Source organism: Danio aesculapii, chromosome 25 (genome assembly GCF_903798145.1).
Source record: "Danio aesculapii chromosome 25, fDanAes4.1, whole genome shotgun sequence".
Lineage (NCBI taxonomy): Eukaryota > Metazoa > Chordata > Actinopteri > Cypriniformes > Danionidae > Danio > Danio aesculapii.
Genome location: NC_079459.1, coordinates 7,073,828 through 7,101,626, shown reverse-complemented (window position 1 = coordinate 7,101,626; position 27,799 = coordinate 7,073,828). Strand labels below are relative to the sequence as shown.

Here is a 27,799-nt window from a genome sequence, read left to right as displayed (position 1 = left end):
CCTCTCGCAATATTTTTTTCTACAGGAGAAAGTCGTATTTGTTATATTTCGGCTAGAATAAAATCAGCTTTTATTTGCATTTTAACATTTAAAACATATAATTGGTTATCATTAAAACATTTTACGGTCAATATTATTAGCCCCCATAAGCATTTTTTTTTTAAGATTGTCTTCTGAACAACCATGCCTACTTAACCTACAGTAATTGACCTAGTTAAGCCTTTAAATTTCACTTTAAGCTAAATACTAGTATCATGAAAAATATCTAGTAAAATATTATGTACTGTCCTCATGGCAAAATAATAATTCTGACTTCAACTGTATATGTGTGGGTGTGAAAAATTCTCCAACAAGGAGTAATTGAAATCAAATGTGTTATATGTAAGGCAGGATTGGCCAAACATGTAAGCACACTTTAAGAGTTGTTTTGTTTCTATTATCCTGTAAATAGGTTTTAATGGCTTTTTTAACCAATCCTCTTGTTAAGTCGTGATGTATGAAATACTGTTTCCGGGTCCAAGTTGCTTCTCATTTGAATTGAGAAAATTTTTGTTTATGACCACTTTTTAGTCATATCACACATTAAAGTGAATTTTATTTGAAATCGTGGTGTGCACAACAGTCTCCGGACTTGCTACATCACAGACACAAATAGTTGAATCACTTAAAAATGAATCACTTTCAGATATTAGATATTAGACATGGATATTAGATTTTTTCAACACATTTCTAAACATAATAGTTTTAATAACTCATTTCTAATAACTGATTTATTTTATCTTTGCCATGAGGACAGTAGATCATATTTTACTAGATATTTTTCAAGACACTTTTATACAGCTTAAAGTGACATTTAAAGGCTTAACTAGGTTAATTTGGTTATAGGCAGGTTAGGGTAATTAGGCAAGTTACTGTTTAATGATGGTTTGTTCTGTAGACTATCAAATAAAAATTTGCTTAAAGGGGCAAATAATTTTGACCTGAAAATGGTTCATAAAAAATCAAAAATTGCTTTTATTCTAGCTGAAAAAAATACTATCAGACATACTATTAAGCTTTCCTTGCTCTGTTAAACATAATTTGGAAAATATTTAAAAAAGAAAAAAAATTCAAAGGGGCGCTAATAATTCTGACTTCAACTATATATATATATATATATATATATATTACAATCGTGTTTTTCGAAAGTCGTACGTGGCTTTGTAAACATTTATTATTACCATTTGTTAAGCCTCCCCATACAGTTTGATAGAGTGCTGGGACCTGGAAGCCGCTTCACGCAACAGCGTCACGCTTAACAAGGGAATTGGCCATTAGGCACCACCCATATACTAAGGCCATAACAACCATATAGGACCTCCTAGCAACAATGATATAGCACTTAGTGGTGTGCAATATTTATTGTAAACCATAATATCTACAATTATTTACTGCGTCACTTTGTAAAAAACATGCAAAATGTTTAATTATCTTTATAAAAAGCATTTTTGGTCAATATCACAAAATTCAAGTGGCAACACCTTGATAACCTCATAAACATTTGCATGATCACACATCTCATATTTAAATGCTTACATACCTGTTAATCTCATATCTTTATTAATTGCACAAACAAATAACTCAGACATGTCTCTGTGAGAACTTGTGAGTCACAAGAGGAAACTCCAACCCTCTGCAAACCTTTAACGGAGCTTTAGCAGCAGAATTTCCGCTCTGCCCGATCCTGCGACCTCTTTTGAACCCAAACATGATCTCTGACTCTCACAGCTGCATGAGGTCACCTCCAAACCTACACGCCATCCGAAATATGATCCGCATACATTGTGACAGCACAATCAAAAACTCTGAATACACAATGCACAATCAAGAGACTTGAATCTGCGGAGGAGTTCTTGGCATCGGCCGACTCAAAACCAATCTGTCATCTGTTGTTTGTGTAACATCTCCCTGAACCGAAGCATAATAGTTGTACTCTCGGAGGCAACAACTTTTGTCAAGGCCTTTGGCTCCTCCAGTGCTCAGGTTTTGTCGCTCGCACATAATCGATAATGTCAGCTTGTCAGATACGGCAAACAATGACACGCTCTTTTTAGTTTTGAATGATGGCTTGTGTAACTTCTGTTATAAACTTTCCCAACTTTGGCTTTTTTATGAGAACTTTGGTGAAGCGGTGGCGGAAAAAACTGATTAGCAAAACCAATAATATCAAATGTTTGGAAGCACATCACATTAATTGTGGAAAATGTGTCGTTTCCATACCACGGTGCTAAAATATCGTGCAGCGCGAGACGAAAGAGTCATCCAGGGTTGCACATTGTACACGTGGAACGTTAATACAGAAATACACGTGTTAAGTGCTGGAAATACAGTCATTATGGCATGATTATCATTAAAACATCATTACATTGAGATGATTGGTCAACTCTGGTGTTTCTGTTTGAAGTGATTGGCGTGTCAATCAAAAAAACATTCAACAGAGTAAACATCAAATCTCATTTTGTCGTAATTATTGTTATAAAACCGAAAACATCATTACATTATAATTAATGGTACAAAATGAATCCTTATGTCAAGATGAAAAATATATATTAAAGAGTATAGTTAATATACAATATATATTATAGGGTACATTGGCTGGAAGGCGTGGGATTAAAATATCTGATTGGCTGGAAGGTGTGCAAATAAATTGTTTAATGCACAGGTAGTTCCAGTCAGTTTTGATCACAGTTTGAAATAAATGTGCTTCCTTCAAACATCGGTAGCAACCATAGCATCTCAGTGACAGTTGACGGAGCCTTCATTGATCTGTGTAATCTTGAAGACACTGACAAGTGGTTCACCTGGAGTCGATGTTGACCAACCCACATTTTTGAGCAAATTTGCGAAGAGGTAGCTGACACATGTTACTATGAGCTATTAGATATGCCTGTGTCATTTACATGCACACACATGATCCATCTCTCATGCGCAGAGGGGACTAGGCAATCTCTAACATGGCACAGCTGATGAATGTTGGATCAATTATTGTACATCAATAAGGCAAATTAGTTTTTACTTGTCTAAATATTAGCTAATGACCACAGAATAAGCAGCATAATCAATGGCTTGTCGAGCAAGACTTTGTTGAGGGTGGTTGATTGCCTTCACATTGTGCATTGTAAATAGAGACAGTAAAACAATGTTCTGATATTGCTAAAAATCATATATTTACTGAATGAAATGATATCATCAGAGATTATACGTGTTATTTAGTTTAGCAAAAAAAAAATCTAAATATTATGTCAAAAATGACAGTAAGTATAGTCATTTTATCATTACAAAACATTACTTTTACTGGCACATTTAGTGTGTGTGTGTGTGTGTGTTCATCTATAGATATAATTCAGAGATCAATTGCAAATTTGCAATTTATTTTGGATTAATGTTTTCTGGTTATGTTTTAAGTAATTTTTCTATTTGTATTCTTTTTGATGTATATCTGTTTTTATTATAGTTTTGTGTAAGTATTTAAATGTATTTTGTGAATTATTGAATATATTCAAATTAGAGCATTTTTTTAAAAAATGTAAATAAAAAGGTGCCATGTTTTCATATGTTTATATTATTTTTAAGACAACACAATACCAATCTGTTAACTTCAGAACAATCAAGAAATCCATATATAGGGAATTTCCCTCATTTTCAATCACAAAATAGGGATTTGCATTTACATATAGTACATATTCAGATATTATATTATATATATGAGGAATATCACATGAGTAGCAGTGCGATATTTTGCTATATATTGGCATTGGTGGAGGTGTGCGTTGCTTTTGTGTCCCACCAGTGACGATATACAGTAATATCACACTGCTTTATACAACAGTTCGACAGCAATATCGTGTCTATAAAAAAAGGAAATCAAACAGGGAGAGTCTAAAAAAATCCTTTTATATAAGGAACTACTTTCTTCTGCTGTTCATTCACATTTGCAGCTGATGTTAGAGCAGCAGAAATTCGCCAATGTCACTTTAGAACTAGTGTTTGAATGATTCTGAAGAGTAATATCTAAACTGATGACAAAACAGGTGATTTTGCTCACATTTTAAGATTATAAGACTGAACGGCATAAAATGCCATCAGTCTACACTGATTTCCTGATATTTCTCTGTTGCAATTGGGAGTTCACAATAATTGACCCCGAAAAAGCCAAAGCAAACACTACCAGATTACTATAGTATAAATACAGCACTACTACATATAAAAGAGTGATCGCCAAAAAGAATGTTACTTACCTGTTTTATATTGATTTGATCTGCTGTAGTTTGAAATTATGCTAAGCTTCTTCCCCAAGGGCTTATTATGTGGTCTCTGTCGCCATCTTATGGCTAAATGTCAACCATCTTTGCTCTGCTCAATGGCAGGCTGATGCACTGTATCTCAGAAATTATAAACATAAAATAGCATTATCCTTATAAATAAACTGCATTGTTGCAATCTAAACAGCACTCTCACCTAAAAAAAGCATAACAAGTACATTATTTTATTCAACACTGCAATATTTGTCATACTGTAGTGAGTTTTTTGATCATCTGTCACTCTATGTGAGCAGAGTAACACACAGGGGTGAGGAGGCTGTAAGAGTGCAGAATATTGCACGGCTATCAGCCAATAAGATTTGAGAGCCAGCCAGAACTGTTATATATTATATATATATATATATATATATATATATATATATATATATATATATATATATATATATATATATATATATATATATATATATATATATATATATATATATATATATATATATATACAGTTGAAGTCAGCATTATTAGCCCCCCTTTGAATTTGCTTTTCTTTTTAAAATATTTCCCAAATTATCTTAACAGAGAAAGGAAATTCTCACAGTATGTCTGATAATATTTTTTCTTCCGGAGAAAGTCTATTTGTTTATTTTGGTTAGAATAAAAGCAGTTTTTAATTTTTAAAAAATCTTTTTAAGGTCAAAATTATTAACCCCTTTAAACTATATTTTTTCAGATAGTCTACAGAGCAAACCATGTCACTTTAAGCTGTATATAAGTGTCTTGAAAAATATCTAGTCAAATATTATTTACTGTCATCATGGCAAAGATAAAAATAAATCTGTTATTAGAAATGAGTTATTAAAACTATTATGTTTAGAAATGAGTTAAACAGAAATTGGGGAAAAAAAAATAAATAGGGGGGCTAATAATTCAGGGGGGGGGGTGTCTAATAATTGTGACTCCAACTGTATGTATGTATATATATTTATATATATATTTATATATCTTATCTTCCTGTTAACAGATACCACAGGGACACCTTCACATTGCTCAGGTGCCACAGGGGGAACAGGTGCAGATCACACAGGACAGCGAGGTAAATAAAGTTTGTTACTTTACCTTTAATTCATTTGTTTTGCTTCCTTTGAGGAAATTCTCTCATCATTTGTGTTTCGGTAAGAAAGTCACCGTCTATCCATTATATCTGCCCTAACAGTTTTAGTGTGATCTTAGGCAGATAGATTTCTCTAAAGCACTCATTTGTAAAGCGTTTGAGTGCTCAATGTCCTGGATTTGAACAGGATTATGTAAAGGTGTCTGCAAATATGTAAACATCATTTTGATCAACTCCATCTGTCATCCTGAGAGGAAAAGAGATGAGAAAGAAGCGGAGAATAAATCGTAAAACTCTTCCTGTTCTGATTCACAGGAATTGATGATGGCATTGATTTTCAGTGCTGATTTTTTTTTGTGTGCTAAATTCTCAGTGATATTGTTTGTTTTAAGTCCAGAGCTTAGCAACAGCGTGCCACTTCATCCAGCCTCTGCTCACAAAGACTGTCTTTGTAATATATTTGGCCCGCTTCATCAAACCATTTATCTGAGAGAGTTTGTAAAGGAAATGAGCCGTCGTAAGATCATTTCCCTTTATCCAGAATATTTGTCAGGTGTGTATATGTGTTTTAGCGTCGAATGGGAGAACATGATTGAAACTTTGTTGTCGAGCAGCAATTTTATCCCTGATGTAAACTGTGTGTTGTATAACTGCCACTTTCCATGAATAAGATATAAAACGAGATCTGAAATTTGCTGAGAGAATACATTTTTCTTTTTCGTCCTTCAGAAGATGTTCATCGTAACCTCTGGCCATATTTAAGCCTAGTATAAACATGCCTTTTCAGCGGCGCAATCACAAGTGGTCAGCCCGAAAATCTATAACTGTTTTTTCATCTGATATTAACATGTGTTTCTTAGCAGCGAGTCTTGTGAAATTGCAGTTTGACAGAAGAACTCAAACCTATGTAAAAGTGAGGGGTGTCATTAGCCCTATTTCCATCCAAAGATGCAAATTAAATGGATACGAAAAACTGTAATATTGCATAAAACATTTTCGAATAAAGCACTGTTTCTGTCCAACGAGCCCAACAGAACATCAAAATAGTCACTTTCTGGTACCATACGATTTAGACTTTGCGCTTGGATCATTAAATTAGAGCCCCTTTAACTCTGAATTTGATTGTAATGCAATAATATGCACATATGCTTATAATAATAGCAATATAATAGTTATTCTTAAAGGCGCCATAGAAATAAACTTGAATAAAATTAATTTACTGTATGTATATGTGACTGTTATTTGAAAATAGCAAGTGAAATGAAATCCACACTGAAATTATTATTATTATTTTGCAGACACCTTTCAAATAGGAATGCAGCACCTACTAACAGGGGCGCAACTACACATTTACTGAGGGGTATGCGGGTTCAAGTTGTGCGCCCACCCCCCCCTACATTCAGTTTTTGTTCATTTGTGAAAACAAAATGATAAATATGGGAGTCTAAAGGGCAAAAGAACATAAAAATGCAATGACTTCTCATATGCGAGGTGTAACGTCTGTCTTTGCATTAACAATTGGCTGAAACTGCTATTACACCTCTCACAAAGTGAAATAAAAGACTAAAATGTTTAGTGTAAAAATGAACAGAGACCAAAATGCCTGAAATGTTCTATTTTATCAAACTTTATGGGTAAACTTTTTTGTAACTAAAATTAAAATAGTTTTGAGCAAAAAAGTTACCAAAAGGCCTTATGTATCAATATGATACATAATAAATTTATAAAAATATGTATATGGTATAAAAATAGATCTTAATACAAAGATGAATAAACATTTCAGTTCCAAAAAAATGTGAATATTATGACTCATTATGACTTATATGAATCATTAAAATTAAGTATATAAAATTCATATGGTGGAGTTTTTAATCCAAATATTATTTTATATTTCATCTGAAATATATTCAGGTCTGTACTTGCTATAAACGTACATTTGTGTGATCCCTTTTATTTTGGCAAAATAATTAATTAATTAATAATAAATAAAGAAAACTTTTCAGATTAATCTTATAACTTTTGACCTCAACTGTACTGTATGTATGATTTGACAGTTTATTTAGATAAAAATGTAAAAAATCTAGTTACATCTACATGAACACTTTACACTTGGCTGTGTGACTGCATGTTATTGTGTTAAATGAATTAAAACGAATTAAATTTAATTGAATTAATCTTTGAATTAAAACGTGTGTGCCAACGTATGTTACTCATGGTATAATTTTTTATTTAATAAAAAACAATATATACTCGCATAAAACACAAAATAAACATTTTTAACAAAACATATTTATTTATTTGTATTATTTAAAACGTTTAATAAGGATAATTTCAAAAATCGTTTTGGCACAATGGCGCCCTCCATGTGTGGCACCCCTATGCACCGCATATACTGCATACCCCCTATTTGCGGCCCTGTCTACTAAGACAGTATTCCATTTTGGGATGGATAACTTGTATGTTTCTTTTTCCTCTACATTGTTATTGTTAAGACAAATATGCATGTTTTTTTATGAAAGTGTTTTTTTTTTTTTTTTTTTAAACCTAGGACACAAATATGTACCCAATTTGGGAACTCTCTCTTATACTCGGCTACTACTGAAATTTGAATACGTGTGTTTTTCCTGTCTCACAGGGCAACCTACAGATCCACCAAGTGCAATGTGGGCAAGATGGCCAGGTAAACGTAGGTACCCTTTTCCATCTACTCGTCTGCGTTCGTCTAACAATGTGTTTTTGTTTCCTTTCCTTTGCCTTTTGTTTGTTCTGAGAAATGACGTTTGAGACAGCATGCACTTCCTGTTTCTGAGATCTGTTTCTTCACATCAAAGAGGGTCTTTAGATCAAAGACAGCTGAAAAACAACAGAAAGCAAAAGTCCCATGTGGAAATCAACTCATTTCACACACGCATTCTCCATGTCAGAATTTTCATTTCTCCTGCTAAACACCTTGTACTGAAAGACTGTAGCATCTTTGTGCTGTAAGAGCTGATATATGCTTCAGTATCGAGTGATCGGTGTACCCCACAGCGCATACCTTACACATAGTTGACACCGTTGTGAGCATTTATACTTCTGCATTCTGTCTGTGCTGTACTGGCAAGAGCACTTCTGAAATGCTAGCTGGCGGTGGGGTTTCTATGTTTCATTGTGTAGAGTTTCTTTGCCAGTGTTATGAGTTTTGCTGGAAATGCGTATGATGCTACTGTAGCAGTAGCTCAGACTTACACTCATTCAGGAAAGAGATGTGAACCAGTAAATGTTTAGCAAATCATCAACAGTTAATCATGAAGTAAACACAAAACAACTGGTTAAACGCTCTCCACCAGCCATGTTCTGCTCTCACTGCTCTTGGCCCCGGCCACACTTATCATCGATACCAAGCCGACCAATCACAGATCTTCTGCTCTTCGCATCAGGGTACTGAGTAGGGTATGCAAATGTGAAAAGCCTGGTTTATACTTAACGCGTTTCACTAGTTTGCTTGAGTGCATGTGGCGCATGTGACGTCATCGCGGAGGTTCACTTTAGATGCGCACCATGATTTTGGCTGGCAGAACGCACAAAATTTTTGAGACCTCCAGCGAATAGTTAGCGTGGGGCCTTATTTGAATATGAAACACTTTGAATGGGAAAGGTTTGTTAAAACCAAAAAGAGAGTCCATGGCAAACGTGGAGACCAGGTGGTTTTAATACACAATTAAAGAATATGTATTCCACCATACATAGTTGTTCCACTGATGTATAATTACACTTCTGAATTTAAAACAATTTAATAATTCCTAAACTGAAATAAATAACAAAATTATTTCTTTGATAACTGGAAAAGAATATTTGAACCTATCAGTTTACAATATACTATTGCCCTGTTTTTCTAGGCTTTATTGGTGATAAAGGTCAGGAATGTTGGGTTTTTATATTGCGTTTTTACCATATAAGTTGGACACAATTTAGCCAGAATGTGTAAAGTTGTGGAGTGGGCTAAATCTAATAAAAAACATCAGTATTCTTTAGTAAGTGTACTTCTTTTGGCTTTTATTCTTGCTATAATACAAATATTTATTTGTAGGAACACCTCATGTTCTATTGTCATTGGCTGTTTGTCAATTCACAGAAATGCCAGAGAACGGACTTGCGTTCTTGTGGAGGACCGGTCTTGCCAGGTGGTCCTCGGAAAACAAACTCGGGAGACCACGAGAACAAAGAACGCGTCCTGTGAGGAATGAGATGCTGCGTTCTCCCTGATGGTCATGTGACCTTCACGCGTTTTTTTAATGGAAAATTATTTAAACATTAAATCATTCATACAACAATTTATGGTTTTCCCCTTTTCAAATATATACTCTGCATAAAACTTTATAAATATCGTTGCAAAATATAAGCAAAACAGATTTTAATACAATTTTCAGCAAACAACACCCTTGATGTGTCATATCCTTTAATAAGATGTTCATGGTCATGTTTACTTTCACCGTTTCATTTAGGGAAACTGCTGAGGTAAATAACTTCCATCTCTAAACTTTAATAATAAATCTAAATAAAATTCTGCACTTCCCACCTCCAGTCGCAATGACTTCTGGGACTTATAGAGGGAGTTCGGTGCTCAAGTCTGCATCGGTGCATCCTCGATATCAAGATCACATCCAGGAAGTTTCACGCATCCTCTGTTCTTGCGGTCTTGAGTGTTGGAACTGAACTTTGGCAGCTGATGATGACGTTACACGAGGACGCAAGACCGCTGAAGAACGCATACTGAGAAAACAGCCATTGATATTTAACTTTAATAGGTAGAACTGTCCGAGAGTTTCATTTAAAAAAAAAGTCTTGAATGGTTATAAAAATCTTTATAATCTTTAATTAAATCATAAAAATAATAAAAAGAATTAGTTAAAAAATATAAATCATATTAATGATATGACGTAGTTCTGGACACTTCCTACTTTTCTGTTTATCCGTCTGACTTTACGGTGGGTTTCTTTTCACCGCCCACTGAGAATATCACTACGGCGACTGCGTCAAGTAAAACGCCTTGTTCGTTTTGTGAGGTGCACGCACAGTTAGTGGAGGTCTGCGACGCGACGCCAGGCGAAAGTATAAAACACGCCTTAAATGCCGGACCTACCATGTGCACCACACGGAAGTATACACTGGACATTAGGAACTTGGAGCTATCAAGCTGACTTAACTTCTATATTATGCACTGTTCATTTACTTAATAATACTTAAAAAAAATTCCAGTGTGTGATGCCATAATATTCTGAACCCTTGTTTGCTGTTGGTGATGTTTTTATCCACTCTGGGGTGATTTTAAATCTTAATTCTCTGTGTTTCAGCAATTGGAATGATTTTTGGTGACAAATCTTATTTTGACACATATTTTGGGGAAAACTCTTTGAAAGTTATCAACAATACACTCCGGGCAGATTTACTAAATTTAATTAGTTTTTGCCCTATTGACTTCCATTATAACAACAATTTTGATTGCAAAGCCATGACCATAACCATATTATCGTGTATTCTTGATTGTTGGTGGTTTTTACGAGGTCCAATTTAGTCATGTTTCGTCTGGTGCAAACAGCCCAATTGCTTATCACTGCAAATCTCTTCACATATAGAGTTGTTAGGACATGGGGTGACAATGTAACCTGCTCACCTAAGGTTTACGTTCGTAATATTTATATTATTTTCTTATTAATGACCACCTCATGTGGAACTCTGAGCCTCATTTCGGAGGCCGCTAGTGTCCACCGGAGGTCACATTTTCAGTCACGGACGCATGCTTTGAGAGCCTTCATAACTGATATGAAGAAATATGCAGTTTCCCTCCAAGGCAACTCGGGGTAATGGAATATAATTGGTCAATTGGCAATTATAAATGCGCTAAAAACAAAGACAGACGTTCCGTCACGGAACCACACATTTTCAAAGCAGAATATCTGACATTATTTTCAGATAAACATTCTTAAATATTTGCAACAAATTATGGTATTTTTATGCTTTAGAAGAGTCAAAAACTTACATGCAGCACCTTTAACTTGCAGTAGATATATTTGTAAGGTTAGCTAGCTCACTTAATTCCAGTCTGGATACATTCAATTGCATTGTCTTACAAAAATATTATATATTATAATATAAGTTATTTTGTATTATGTATCAATATGATGTGAGGTCCAGTTACCAGCTTGAGACTAAAGTAGTAAATAGTAATAGCTACATTCCCTTAAGTACATGTTTGAGGCCATACTTTTACTTGAGTCATTTTAATCATGAGTTTATGTAGCTCTACATGAGTAAAGGATGTGTGTATTTTAGCCTTCTCTGCTTTTTCCCTCAGAATAGGAAAATCTATTTGGTACTTTTTCTCGCATGTTACCCAGTTCCAGCTTTTTAAACAAACTCAAACACCATAACCTACTCTATTAAAGTGATCGTTTTCATCTGTACAGTAGCAATGAGAAAACATTTACATTGTTTTTCTTATGTGTGCATGTTTAAATATTCCTGGCTCATCGCCCGTGGTGTAAAAACAGTCCAGATGATCGTAGATAAGATTGGGTGTTTAGTCCCCAGTGCTTAAATTCGCACGTAGACTTAAAGCAGCCTTCCTTTCCTGAAATCTCTAACCGGACTAATATGGATTGCACAATGTCTGTCTGTGCATTCACATAAAATAAAAAAGTAGGAAGAGGAAAGAGAGTGAAAGAAAACGCCATTAACTCTTCAGACAGTGTTCAGATGAAGTTCTCTGGAGCTCTTTCACATTTTGCTCTGCATCAAGTCTTTTGTTCCTTCAAGGATTTCTTCACTTTAGTTGCTCCTCCTCTTCCTCCGTCTCTTTTCTTTCATCTCTAGTTGATCTGTCTTTGACTCATCTCCATCCTGTTACCAGCTGGAGGCCTGTCCAGGACACCTCGGGTCAGCAGGACTTCAGGCCAGCAGTATTATTACATTCAACTTAAAACTTTCAGCACAAGTTTAAATGCTTCCATAACACTTTATATTAAAGAATTAGTTCATCCAGAAATTACAATTTCGTTATTAATTACTCACCATCATGTCGTTACAAAATCCCAAGACCTTCAGTCATCTTCGAATTACAAATTAAGATATTTTAGGTGAAATCTAAAAGCTGCCTTATTTTCCATAGTCAGCAAGTTTCAACTCGTTCAATGTCCAGAAAGCTACCAAAAAATTCAGTGATACATTCATTAATTCATTCATTTTCCTTCGGCTCAGTTCTTTTTTTTTAATCAGGGGTCGCCACAGTGGAATGAACCACCAACTGTTCCAGCACATGCTTTACGCAGCAAATGCCCTTCCAGCTGCAACCCAGTACTGGCAAACACCCATAAACGCTTTCTTTTCAGAACAACCTCTTCCCCTACATTTAAACCCCTTACGTTCTGTGCACATGGGGCATCTTGAACATTGGATGGAGGGTGTGTCTTAAGCTAACACTGACGTGATTGACAAAGTGACGACAGCCAATCACACTGCGACACAAAAATGCACAGATGTAGTAGTAGTAGTAGAAGTAGTAGTGTACAATCACTGGCCACTTTATTAGGTACACCTGTCCAACTGCTCGTTAACTCAAATTTCTAATCAGCCATGTGCAGCAACTCAGTGCATTTAGGCATGTATATATGGTCAAGACGATCTGCTGCAGTTCAAGAAAGGTGATTTAAGGGACTTTGAGCTTGGCATGGTTGTTGGTGCCAGACGGTCTGGTCTGAGTATTTCAGAAACTGCTGATCTACTGGGATTTTCACGCACAACCATCTCTATGGTTTTCAGAGAATTGTCTCAAAAAGTGAAAATGTCCAGTGAGCGGCAATTCTGTTGGTGCAAATGCCTTGTTGATGCAAGAGGTCAGAAGAGAATGGCCAGACTGGTTGGCAGAAGAGCATCTCTGAACTCACAACACGTCCAACCTTGAGGCAAATGGGTTACAGCAACAGAAGACCACATCGGGTGCCACTCCTGTCAGCTAAGAACTGAGGCTACAATTTGCACAGGCTCACCAAAATTGGACAATAGATGATTGGAAAGGTTGCCTTGGTCGGATGAGTCTTGATTTCTGCTGTGACATTCGGATAGTAGGATCAGAATTTGGCAATAGCATGAAAGCATGGATCCATCCTGCCTTGTATCAACAGTTCAGGCTGGTGCTGTGATGTTGGGAGATATTTTCTTGCAACACTTTTTGGCCCATTAGTACCAATTGAGCATTGTGACAATGCCACAGCCTACCGGAGTATTGTTGCTGAGTAATGTCCATTCCTTTATGACCACAGTATACCCATCTTCTGATGGCTTCGTCCAGCAGGATAACGCACCCTGTCATAAAGCGTGAATCATCTCAGATTGGTTTCTTGAACATGACAGTGAGTTCACTGTACTCAAATGGCCTCCACAGTCACCAGCTCTCAATCCAATAGAGCATCTTTGGGATGTGTTTGGAATGAGAGAACCGCATCATGGATTTTCAGCCAACAAATCTGCACCAACATGTGTGATGCTATCATGTCAATATGGACCAGAAACTCTGAGGAATATTTCTAGTACCTCATTGAATCTATGCCACAAACACTTAAGGCAGATCTGAAGGCAAAAGGAGGTCCAATTGGGTACTAGTATAAACTGGCCGGTGAGTGTATAAAGATATATAAAGATCATAAAGCACTGGATGATTACCAAACATGATAATAAGCTTTTCCTATATTTTGAGAGACTGCTATTCTCTGGTGTTGCACAAATGTGATTGGCGTCTGCACTAGTATTTACATAAAATGATCTGATTTGCTGGTTAGCTCTTGAAAAGTTGAGAATTGTTTAGGTTCTACAAGGAGCAATGGACCCAACCCTATTTGATGGATCCACAGTTCAGTTCACTAATGCTTCAAGTCACTCCATTCAGAGTCAGTGGGAAGCATTAAGGCCTATGGTCCATGTGAACAGGGCATTTCAGAGTTTTACTGCCAAAAAAAAAAAAAAATTCAAGCAAACATTTGTACATTAAATTACACAAGCAGGTTACATTGATAATAGTTTAATTGACCTCCAAATGTATATCTAAATATGTTATAATGTATTTTTAGACAACATCTTTTTGCCCTGAAACAAAGAACGAAATAGAACTTCATTTGAAGTATACCAGGGCCTTAAGTTTCTACTTTCCCATCTGCCTACCATGTTCTCTCTGCCGTTTAGGGGAAAGAGTCTATGATTTACAGACTGTCAGTCTATAACAGCTTGCTGTTGCATTTAGTTCCCTCTCCACCATCTAAAACAACACACGTGCAGCCGACACATGAAAGCCTTCCATAAGAGAATGGAGTGTTAACTGTGTTAAATCAGTCAGCAACCTCTCAAGGTGCTCTTATCTGATGCCTCCCTTCTGCCCTCTGATCTGACCCTCGCAAATACTGGGGATACAGATTAAAAGATAAAGGAAGAATACAACTGAAGAGATTGTTTTTAGTTGGGACAATTGGTTAGTTTCACATTGCGCTCGCAAATTTTTTAGACCAGACGTTGCAGATGTTTATTACCCAAACTTCTCAGGCCTTGTGTTTTCTATGAACAAAAGTTCTTTATTTACTTCTTCTTACACAAGGGGATGGTGCACAGCTGTGCGCCTGGTTGGGGATCTGTACAATTCTGCAGTCACTTCCTCGACTGGTAGGTAGAAGAGTTGAAGTTGGAAGGGAGAGATTTGGCTCTTCTTGGTAAGGCCAGGTGCATCACTTGATGCGCAAATTCTGAACCCCCTTTGGTGCTAAATTATTCAGGGGTCTTCTGCAAGCTCAAGTGATGTGTACACAGAGTGCGGATGCATCTCAATAGCTTGTGAGTTCACATCTCACAGATGTTATTTGAAAGGCGGAAAGGAGAGGTCAGTTTGACTTGCATGTAAAATGGAACAGAAGTTGTGTTCTTTTTTGAGACCAGGTCACTTGGTGCGCGACTCGCCATCTTTCCCCACCTCTTTCTCTTTTTTCCGTGATGAAAACCATGCCTACGCATTTTTAGGCATTAAATAAATTATATTTAAAATTTTAATCCTTGTCTCCTATATAAGTGCATTGTTTTTATGACAGTATAACAGTAACAACTGAACGTTGTTATTTTCAGATACCGCTGTATACCATATTACCGTATTACCGCCCAAGCCAACTACAAACTTGTAGCTAGGTCAAATAAGGGAATTCCACATCAATTTTGTTATGTAGTTGAATGACATCTCGTAATTCAGTTCAATTCAATTCATGTTTAATTCTATAGCGCTTTTACAATATAGATTGTGTCAAAGCAGCTTAACATAGAAGTTCTAGTAAATTGAAACTGTGTCAGTCCAGTTTTCAGAGTTGAAGTTCAGTTCAGGGTGATTTAAATTTCACTGCTGAAAATCCAAATACTGAAGAGCAAATCCATCGATGCACAGCTCCACAAGTCCCAACCAAGCAAGCCACAGAATTTTGTCCATGTTGAGATCATAACATCACACAGTGCCTATTTGTTTACTTATGGACCCAAAGGTGCTGTACTGGATCTAGTAACTTTAAGTATAGTTGTCACACATTCCATAAACTAGTCTAAAATGATTTAAGCTTCGAAATATGCCACAAGATCATACAATGTTCATAAATGAATGGACATGGTGAGCATCAGTACTCAGGTAGTCTGTGGCATTTAAATGTCCTGCAAAGTGTGACTAAAATATCTCCTGCTTTATTAAACCACTTCCAGCAGCCTAACTGTTAATAAAAGGTTAGATCCATAATGTCAGCCAAAGTTATACCTAACCTTCTGGCTGTTGCTGAAGAACTAAAAGCACTTGTGATTAGCTGGTTTGATATTAGCTTTTAGCAGTTGATCAGGTATAAAGTTTTACCTATGTTACAGAGTACAACGTGTTTAGCCTTGCATTTCAGCTACTATTACGTAACAAATGTTCTTTTGAAAGTACCCTACTGCATTTACAAGCTATTTAGAACATCTGAAGGTGTGCACTGCAAATTCAGTCTGCACCAAAAGCACACCCAATGAAGGCTTATTCTAAGCCTGCAAATTCAAACAAATGTAAAAGAGTAAGAAAAGACTACTGTGATCTGGTTCTAATCTACTTTTTTTGGATTTGTTGTTTTATTGAATTTGGACAAGACAAAAATGAGCTCAGGAGTTTGAATATCATTCACAAGCTGCATCTGTGTGTTCACTTGATGTAACTTTTTCCCTCTGTAAATGTGTGTATATTTATATTGGTATGTATGCAATTATGCCCATTTCCAATCCAGAACTTTGACTTTCCTCTATCTCAGTATTGAAACCATATGTGTGCAGAGCTTACATCCATTAAGTACCTGCTGTACGATCTAAATTTCTCAAGGATTTAATTCACAGTCCAGTTGTTGTCACAACCTTGAGGCTTTAGTCCCAATTCAAGCTCCTAAATGAATTTACCCTTTTTACCTCTTCTGGAAAAGGAGTTTTCCCTTTAGTTATAAAACAAAATATGCTAAACAAAAGGGTCCAAGGCTTTTTGCGATCCCAGAGATCGTTGTGTCCTAATGGAGGGAATTGTATTTCAAAGCATTGTTGATCTTCTTGCCTGTCTTGGTTCGTGATAGCAGAGTTCTGGAAGCTAAAGTGGTCATGGCAGGGATACAGAAGTCTTCTCGCAAATATTCACAGGAAAATCCCTCGGTAGTCTAATGGAAAGACGTTCTCATGGAGTTGTTTGGAGGCGAACACACCAATCACATTGCTTGACTGTCCTCATCAACACTTGCATCTTTGTGAGCATCTCACCTTTCCGCCAGTTGGATACAGCGAAACATCTGATGAACAAGAGGCAATAAAATCAGCAAGTCATCGTAATTTATGTTGCTCTGAGATGCTTTCCATTGGAAACATTAAAAATCCTGAGGAAAACACGAGGTTTGAAGGCGGGACTGGACTGTGCGTCTCCTCGCAGAGGTTGTTTCAAGGTCATGCAGATATTTTACAATTTTACAACACTTGGCGCGATATGCCGTAGCCTGTCAAATCAGTAGAATAATTGGAAACATAATGAAGATGACACAAAGAAAACAGTTGACAGTTTGACACTACACTGAAGCAAGCTTTATTTCTTTGTTCCCAAGAACTAAGTTGCAGCTCGACTTATCTCTACATTGTTAAGTTTGTTGTAAAATAGAATTATGTCATTCTGTCTGCTCTTTGAATCTGGAATGTTTGAGTTGTGCGTCTGTAGTACAAATTGCACAGGGTCTGTTTAATCCTTTTATTTGGATACACTGCAAACGATGGCTTTGGCAACAGGAGAAGTATCTCACTTTATCACAGCGGCCATTTTTAAGGTTGTTAAAGGTTTGGGTATAACCCTGACTTGAAGTTAGAATTTAGCCTAAGGTTTGGCCAAGGTTCCCAACTCATTTAAAGTCCTGGTATCAAAAACATCCTCAAAACAGACCATATGCCTTCAGTGATTTAATCAGAATATTATCAGGCTACGAGAATCCTTTTGTGCCTACATAAAATAAAAATTACAACTTTATTCAAAAGTTTCTTCTTCTCCTCAGTGAGTATGTTTACATGAACACCAATAATCCAATTTGAATACGGTTAAGAGTCTACCTTGTAAACAGATTTTTGATATATTTAATCTGATAAAGGTCATAATCTAACTAAACAGAAATTGAATTAAGACACGTGGAGGTTGCCAATTTTAGCCACATTAGTGAAGGGCAGTACAGACATTAACACCTTAATCAAACTATTAACGTCGTGTAGGATTTCCGCCACATTCTCCTCACCTACAGAGTCGGTGAAGTACCACAGACACCTGCATCTTGAAATGCAAAGTTTTTTTTTTTCCCCATATGGTGTGCAGTATCAAATTCCATTAAAACAACAGTCTTCCAGCTGTTCATACTAGCATCCAATACCTTGTTTTTCAAGGGGGGCATGCATGAAGTGATCCTGAATGAAAGTGAAAGTGCCAAACTGCAGTTAAAGTCGACAAATTAAAAAACGGAACACCCCAAATTACATGAAACTCTGAAGGAAATAGCGTGATAAAGCAATGACATTAATCGAATTATGCGCTATAACATGCAAAACGGGATTATGAAAGTAACATTCAAAAAGCAACTCATGTGAACACCTTAATCATATTATTGTCTCATTCAGATTAAATAAATTATTTGATTACTGATCACTGTTCATGTAAACATAGTCAGTGTCGGTACATTGCGCACATTTCACAAGCATAGTGTAACCCCAGCTTCTTTCCTGCCTCCAAGTGTCTTTCTGCTGATTGCCCTTTCTTCCAAGCATCCTACACTTCTTCCAAGCATTTTTTCTTCCTATATTTAGGGTGCATTTTATTATACAAACTTAATTTTATTCATACTGCCAATAGACTCAATGAGGAAGCAATTATGGGTTCAACGATTCATTTTCGATAGTTGAAGATGTGTAACCATAGCAGAACTTCATTCATTAATTTTCCTTCGGCTTAGTCCCTTCGTTTATCAGGGGTCGCCATAGCGGAATGAACCGCCAACTTATCCAGCATATGTTTTATGCAGCAGATGCCCTTCCAGCTGCAACCCAGTACTGGGAATCACCTATAAACTCTCACATTCACACTCATACACTCTGGCCAATTTAGTTTATTCAATTCACCTATACTGAATGACTTTGGACTGTGGGGGAAACCGGAGCACCTGGAGGAAACCCACGCCAACACGAGGAGAACATGCCAATTTCATGCAGAAATGCCAACTGGCCCAGCCGGGACTCGAACCAGTGATCTTCTTGCTGAGAGGTAGTGATGGGAAGTTTGGATCATTTTACTGACTCTGACCTTTGAGTCTTGTCAGCGAGGTGAACAAATCTTTTTTGAGTCATTTCGTTCATTTCGTTCAATTTGCCAAAATATTATTAAAATGTTACGATTTCCAAACTCATCTACAACTACACCAAACGTTGATCCCACTACAAACAAGTCATAACTAGAATGCTATAAGAAAGAAAAAACAATAATTTATTGTTTACCTTTATTTTTGTCTATGATTATGTCAGCTCACCTCTTCTGACAGGTCTTCAAATTTGAGTGGTTTGTTCACATCACACTGACAGTTCCATATAAGCTTAATCAAAGCACACAGTCTGAGCTGAAAGAAGCCATGATTAGTTCACCTTTTGAGTCTTCTGGTTTTTGAGTCGTTTGTTCATCACGTGACAGCATGTAATGAGAGATGACTCAAACCTGAGGACTTGAGAAATGAAAAGATCAAATCTTTTTCCGGCTCTAAATTTATATGATTGGCTTCTGTCTATCATATGATGAATGAACGACTCAAACCTGATAGAAGACGCGAAAAAGGAATTAATCTTATGCTCTACCTGCACAAATGTGCATATGTGCAAATGACCGAATCACTCCATGAGAGGACTCATTGTTCTTGAATTATACAAAAGATTCTTTCAACTAGATTCAGGCATTCTTCTGTCTTACCTTTCATGCTTTGTCACTTTCTTACCAAGCAGAACACTGTCTCCCACCAATGATGAGTGTCGAATGTTGCAAATGGAAAAATTTTTCAAACATTTGGTCCTGACTAAGATAAACCTTGCATTTTTTCAACATTACTAAGATCATAACATGTGTGGAGGTCTGTATTGGCCACAACTAGTCGCCATGTTTTTTTCAAGCGAAACAGATGGGACGTTTGATGATGATTGAGGTAAACCTGGTATTGCTTCAACATTAGTGATGTAATGCGATGCTTAATTATTTGGATCTGCATGTCCACTAGAAATTATATTTGCTTCCAGGCTCAAGGCTATGGTAAATTTGTGTGAATAAAGAACTGTTGATGGTGGCAGCTGTTCTAATTTGACTTTTAAATGATTAGTCAGAAGACAATTGGATGTTTAGGAAGACACTGGAGATGACACCACCTGCATGAGCCTAGCGCTGTATCTTATAAAAGTAGAGACATTACTTTTCATAGTTTATTAAATATATACTAACAAAAGCCACTGAGCACTGATATCTGCAGATGTCCTCATCAGATAGTGTTGTTGAGGTAAAATAAACATATTATTGGATACAAATTTAGGCCCACAACTATTTTGTTTTATTCGCAAGATAATTTGTCTGCTTGTGGGAGGTTTTGCAGCAGATGGAGCCGAAGTGATGTAGGACTCTCAGATGGTTTAGGAGTTCACTTTGTCCAATGTCCTGTTGGCCCTTTTCTTTCGGTCTATCTTTCTCTTTCAGAACAGTTAGGCTGTCACATCTGTCTGGCTTAGGTCTGCCCACTCCAGATGCACAAGTTGTTGGAACTGTGTAGAAACCTGGGCGGAAGTGTTTACCTTTCCAGAGAGACTTTTTTTAATCATTCTGACAACTCTTGAAGTATGAGGGAACTGTACTTGTTGTGGGAAGCTGACCTCTTTCACAACACAGTTTATTGAACTGTACAAACAAAAAAAAATCCCATTTTTTTTTATCTTACCAAATCATTCATGACCTGCATAACCAATCATAAGGAAGCGTGCCGTTTCCCTCAAATAAAGAGATTTTCAATTTCATACTGTTTTTTTTTTTTTTCGAGGAATTAATGCTTTTGGACGGCTTTATCATTAATAGCTAGGTTAGATTCATATGCACTAAAGGCAACACTGGAACGCTAATAAAGAAAAATGGAGCTTGGGAGGAACAGCGTGTTTGCACAGTTGGTTGTTATGTTTCAACCAGGCCCCAAACTAAATGTTTTTTGCATTAAGCTGCTGTTGTTTTGTTCCTCGTTGTCTTTGCTCCAGTTCCTCAATGTGTTTGCTGTCCTACTCTGCTGCTGAAAGCATTACTACATAAGAGAAAGATTTATTTGGGGTCCTTTTTTTTTCCTGTTTGCTTTTAGTCCCATCAACCCAAGCTGACAGCGGGTCTCGACTCACTCAGCCAATTCTTAAACCCTTTGTTTGGCAGCTCGCCTCTATAGAGATAGCAGATTGAAGTTTGGCTGTTTTTGAAAGAAAGCAGGCTGGGCACAAGGGGTAAGGTTAGCTCAAGAAGACCCTTGAGAAAAAGGGCACAATCCATTTCAGCTTCAAATACCCTTCAATGCGAATTCAATCCAGCCATGAGCAAGAAGGCAAACAAACGGCTTGGTTATTTACTCTGTTTCCTCTGAGAGTTTGATTTACTCGCTAATGACAAACAGAACACAGATAACTAATGTCTCAAACGAGCCTTTTCATATCTGTCAAAGTCAGTTGAACACCGGTTCAACTCCAAATGTGCATCGTGACATCATGACCGCTTTTTCATCTGGATTTGTACATTTTCTGGCCAATATTGGTGACACATAGGCCTCGTAAACTATTTGACAAGACCTATATTAACTGTTGGACGACTTCAGGAGCCAAAGTGTGTGTCTCTGTTATGATGCGTGTTTTGAATTAGCTTTATTTGATTGTGTTGGAAGCACTTTCCCATGCTCTCCCTATCAGCAGCGGAGTGGAGAATTGCCTTGAGAGCAGTTGCGAGTCCGGAAGTCAACCAATGAGAATAGGCTTTCATTGCTACACGATCGCAGACTTTCTCCCAGCATCATAAAACTCTCATTGTGTTAAGTCACACAGCTGAGCATACAAACAAACCTCACAGTTTTAAAATTCCTGCTGTTCTAGTCGTGTTTTCTTTGACAAGTCTTATTCAATGGATAAATCCCCAAAACGCACTTTTTAATGCGGAAAAAAGTGCATTTCCTCCTTTTATGAGGCCTGACGGATGCTTTCAAAATGCCATATGGATGCTTAGCGAGCAGTGAATATTATTTTGATTGTTTTCATGATTGTATGCTTGAGAAAGTATCCAGTTTTTAAGTCGGTGCCTCCTGTGTGTGTGTCTTTGCAGTTTTCTGGTTTTGATAAATGATGGAATGAGAAATGGGAAATGTAAAAAGACGTCCCTCAGCTGTGAATTACTCTCATTCCCAATAACTTAGGATGTTTGTGTGTGCATATCTCTGTACTTGTGCATGTGTTTGTGTTTAAGACCTACTGGGCCATCCTTCAGTTGTTCACATGCTGTTCTTTGTTTACCAGAGTATATGGGTCAGAGACATTTTAAGAGTCTCCCTAAAAAAGAGTCTAGTTTTCAAACACTTATCCTGTTTAATGAAATTTAATATCAAGTGATACAACCATAAAGTAAAGAGTAATGACATAATTAACTTGCAAGTAAGGGTGCTTTCACACTTGGTTCAATTGCCTGTACCGAACCCAAGTTTGATTGGGTTTACACCATCTTTTTTCCTTCTGAACCCTGGTATGCTTGCGTCATCAAGCTGCTGTTTTGTGTACAGCTGTTGCTAGGTGATGGCCATGAAACCAAATCGACAAAATAGAGACGTCCGCATATCACGGTCATTGATACCAAAATCAAGATACAAAGAGCCACTTGCGTCTAACTGCCACGAAAAAAAAAAAAAAAAACTTTCAAAACATTCAGAACATCATGGGTCAGTTCTGCTTGTCACCGAGGTAGGTGATACCCAGACATACACACACTAATGAACGTTTTGAAAACTAAAGTTTGTTGTACAGTTGGCGGTTCACTTCCGTTATTTGGTATGATTGCATTCATATCAGAAGTGAACCATACCAGAGTTTGCACGAACCATACCCCAGACCACCTCTTTTAGGCAGACTCGGATACAGTTCATGGGTGCGCACCCGAGTTCAGAAGACACATTCACACTAGCTAAACGTACCGTACTTATTTTAATGTCAGATGAACCCAGGCGCAGACCATAAGTGCTAGTGTGAAAGCACCCTAAGTGTACACATACTAATCAATGTTTTTCAAAAAGTAAAAAAAAAAGGTAAGCAGTACTACACAACATTTACATACCTTGTCGTAAAAAGTCAACTCATTTGATGTTTTAAGAGACATATTTACTCTTAATTATTAGTCTAATGGGTCATTTTTAAAGCCTAACGTATACTCCATTAACCTGCAGGCATTGTCAAAAATAGTATTTATTTGACAGTGTAAATGAAGCTACAAATGTAGCTACAAGTGGGCCCACCATCATGATCTTGTCAGTGCGTCAACTTGCATCACCAAAAATGGGCAAAGAGGCAGGGCCTGGGTGGAGCTACATCAGTTTTCTTTGGCTGAAATGATCATCACCTCTCTAGAACTCTCTCTAGAATCTAGAACAAAGCTATTCAATTGGCGGTTCAACCCGCGAGGCAATTTGTTCTGGCCCTCGAAATAGTGTGACCAAGACATCAAAAATAAATTTAGTTCAGTTGAAAAACGTCTGCTATAGTTATGAATGATGTGCGTCTGTTCAATACAGTATGAGCTGCAGTTAAAGGCTGCGCAGAGCGTGAGTTACCTGACATTAAGCAAGTGGTGCGAGCAGCTGAAAACCTTTGGATACTTAATCATGAAGTCTTTGTTGCATGGAATGAAACTGCTGAAGTAATCAAAGTTATACCACCTGTGTGCTAGTTTAAAGTACCGAGCTTATACACCGGGCAAATACGCATGCACACTGGATTAACTATTCGAGCAGCCCATTCACAGTCATATCTCTCTGGTCCCTCATTTGGGATGCTCTTCATGAACTAGCCCCCATGACAAACTAATTGAATAGTGTAACGGTGGCCCTACCTTAAAGCCCAAGTGGGTAATATTTTACTTTTTGTTCAGGTGCCAGGCAGAATAAATCTGTCAATATTACAAATTTAACTTTAGCCCAGATAGCTATAAGCCACCGACTACAACTATACTAAAGATAACAAACAAAATACACAAAAAATATACACAAATTCACCAAATGAGTACGTATTGAAATATTTATATTTTCCATCACTGAAATATCACCACCAACATTTCGCTCGCAACCAAATTTTGACAAAAAAACAAACAAACTGTTTTATGAAAATATCATGATCAATTTATAGCACACCAAAAGAAAAATGTATCCACATGAATACTACATGAAGGACAACCCAGGGAGCGTTTCATCAGTATACAAAAACAAACCCCAAGAAAGTTACACCCCTCATAATCATTGGCTCTTGGGCCATACAAAGGTAGACAACATATAAACAATTAATTCAAGGAAACGCAGTTCAGTCGCATCAGACTTCAGTTTTATCTCAATAAACAACCACACTGGAGGCACTGCTGGGATATGAATGTTAAACAGTTCGTGCAATGTATGTGTCCAGCAGTCTCTATGCACTGAATGTATATGCGCACTAACAGTTCATTCAGTGAGTAGGAGCGGTATGGATAAGGTCAACAGCTGAAAACACATCGCATTGGCAGTCAACCCGTCAACGATGCTGGTATGCTAGCGTTTTTTTTTCCTTTTTAAGTTGTGAAAATGTAAAGTACCTGAAGCCGGTGAACTAGAGGGAAATCACCTACAGCCTGCGTCAATGTAGAGTGACGTCACTCAGCTCCCTTTGTTGTGGAAACCGCACATGATCTTGGGCAACGGCTTAACCCACCATCTCAGCCAAACGGCTCTCCAAATGATCTTAACAGCAGTCACTCTTCGCTGGATTCGGTCACCGCCGGCACACTTGTGGAGCCGCTTGCTTTTTGGCGTTTACAACTTGACGCTTTCAACCAGAGCCAACTCATTCAACCACTCTGTTTGTGGTGCTCTTCCCCGTACCGTTCTTCCCACTTCCGCTTTTCGCTCTTTTTTTCTACCTTTTGTATCCATCCTGCCCTTATTTAACCTTTCATCATTCTCCTGTAGGTGGTATGGATTTGGATCCTAATTGCCACCATTACCCATGATCTAGACTTAGCTGAGGTGACTTGACTGTGAGCAGAATATACCTGTAAGGCTATGCGCTTACTTATGTAGAATTTTAAGGCTTAATATAAATTAAACAGATGAGATATAAAAAACCACCCTGACCGTTGCCATGAAGTGTAATTTTAGCTATATACACTAAAATCATGGGGGTACCAGGTTGTAGACATGTTTTTTTTTCTGCTAAAAAATTGGCAATTTTAAGATGGGAAGTCTATGGGATTGACTCCCTTTTGGAGCAAACCCCCAGTGGCTAGTTGATGAGTTGCACTTTGAGTCACATATGTATTTTCTTCACGAAGAAAAGCTGGACATTGCTGCTTGGAGAAAACAAGCAACAAAAATAAAAGTAAATGGCAAGTTTTCACAGATGTCCTCCATTTTCTTCAATTGTTGTAACTTTTTGTCTCTCCGGAGCTCTTCCATGGAACCCTATACACACCTGTGTGGCACAGGTGCCTCTTATTTGATCCGCCCGCTCCACTTTCATGGCTGTCTGCCCCCTCCAACTGACTACAAGCAATAAATAGATTATTCTAGTAATAAAAAAATTCCAGTGTACTTTTCCTGTCAGTCATTAGATTCTTTTGAATTTAAAAGTTCTCATCACAGTAAAGCTATAATCAAGTCATTGTATGTGAATGAGCTGCATTTTTTAATAACGTTTCATCCAGTTTAAATTAACCCAACTTCGTACACTCTAATTATTACCCCATGATTTGACTGGCAGCATCCTCTATTCGGAAAAATAGGAGTCGTTGTGGTGAAATTGGCATCATTCCTCAATGCCATTGGAGACATGGGTTCTGTTCGACCTCTAAGCATACCACTGACTCATGACTTCAAAGTCAACGTCTGCACTTGAACCCGGGGTGGGGGGTAGAGACAAACTGGATCTGAAGTTGGGGTTATTGTGGGATTTTTTTTTGTGCAGTGCAGCAGATTTTCTTTCTTCTAATTGGGAGTGCATGGCAGTTCTGTTCCCACTCGGGGAGACTCAGATTTGATTGTTTATGCCCACACTGGTGCTACAGGGCACTGATGTCGTCAATTTGAACCTGAGAGGTGTCACCGTGTGGAGCCTCAGAAGAGCTGTAATGATTGACGATTAGTGTTTAGTCTGAAGTTCACATTTCATTTAAATTCTATCCTGGATGGCTTTTTTTGAACGAACGTGTGCATGTGGAAATGGTCAACTGCAGAAAATCGAGAAATTACTGACTCACAGTTCAGGTTATAAGCTAGTGCCGGTAATTGAAGACAAGTCAGAAGATCCAAAACCACGGTAACCACATCTGAGCACCTTTAGCAGTCAGATGATGTTATCAATGATGTGTTCAAGCTTGCTTTGTGGCAATCAAATAAGATGTGCTACAGTTTGCAATCATTCATTCACTTGCTAGTGATTTAGCATGTGCCTGTTTTGCGATGAGTAGGACCTTGGCATGGGATGGAGTTGTGTTTGTTAGAGCTCAGCTGGAGATTGAGTTTTCCACCGGACTGTTATGATGAGCTCTTGGATGTGTCACACATGGCAGAATCAGTTTCATATGCTTAAGAAAATGCATTTTTTTGTAAAGTAGTAAATCCTTGGCTTGATTTGAATTGGGTTTTCACCACCACCAAGATGCCAGACTTGGCAGTGAAGCAAGAGCATTCAAGCTGTTCGTTTTATATTTCAGTCAAATAGTTTTGCGTATTTGAATTTTGAAACGACAAGTAGACAATTGCTTAATGATTCGCAAAGAAACAAAATACACTCTGGCATTTCTGATTGGCCTGTTACTATGATAATTCTAAACATTTCCTCTCTTGGGCTGCATCCATATTGCTGCACGATCAATCTGCGTATTGCATCGAGAACTTACTTGTTGATGAAAAGTTTAATTTTTAAATGGTGGTTTCATAGCAGGGTCTGAAAATGTTTGCAAATTCAATATAAAGAGCAAAAAATGGCTGAATTCTGAATGCCAAATATGAATTATTATATTTTTCATCATTTTTTGGCCTCAAAATGCTGTTTTACTTGTAGGAGACCTCCAGTGGTTGGGACTTACACAACAAGTAGGTTGGATTAAGGGTTGTGGTAAGTGTAGACATTAATAAAACACAACAGGTTACTGTGAGGTTTGGTTTAGGGTTATGGTATTGATGAAATTAACATTTGGATGTGGCAAAACTTTCTTCAGTTAAACAAAGAGAAAACTGAAGTCATTGCATTTGGTAACAGAGATGAGGTTCTTAAGGTGAATGCGTACCTTGGCTCTAGGGGTCAAACAACTAAAAATAAGGTCAAGAATCTTGGTGTGATTCTGGAGTCAGATCTGAATTTCAGTAGTCATGTCAGAGCAGTAAATAAATCAGCATACTATCATCTCAAAAACATTGCAAGAATTATATGCTTTGTTTCCTGTAAAAACTTGTTCATGCTTTTATCACCAGCAGGGTGGATTACTGTAATGGACTCCCCACCGCTACAATCAGAGAACTTCACACCTGTCTTCAGGTCTTTA

At 37.3% G+C, this 27,799-nt stretch overlaps 1 protein-coding gene across 2 annotated transcripts in view; it reads left to right on the top strand.

Moving 5' to 3' along the window:
• The window catches only part of banp (BTG3 associated nuclear protein), an 83,246-nt gene that overhangs the window by 30,212 nt on the left and 25,235 nt on the right, over window positions 1-27,799 (top strand). The window contains exons 10-11 of one of the 2 annotated variants that reach the window (XM_056452154.1): window positions 5,323-5,394; window positions 8,048-8,092. In XM_056452154.1, coding sequence (XP_056308129.1) covers window positions 5,323-5,394; window positions 8,048-8,092 — 117 coding nt within the window. Of the gene's footprint in view, window positions 1-5,322; window positions 5,395-8,047; window positions 8,099-27,799 lie in introns of both variants that reach the window. The other variant, XM_056452153.1, reaches the window with a different exon arrangement.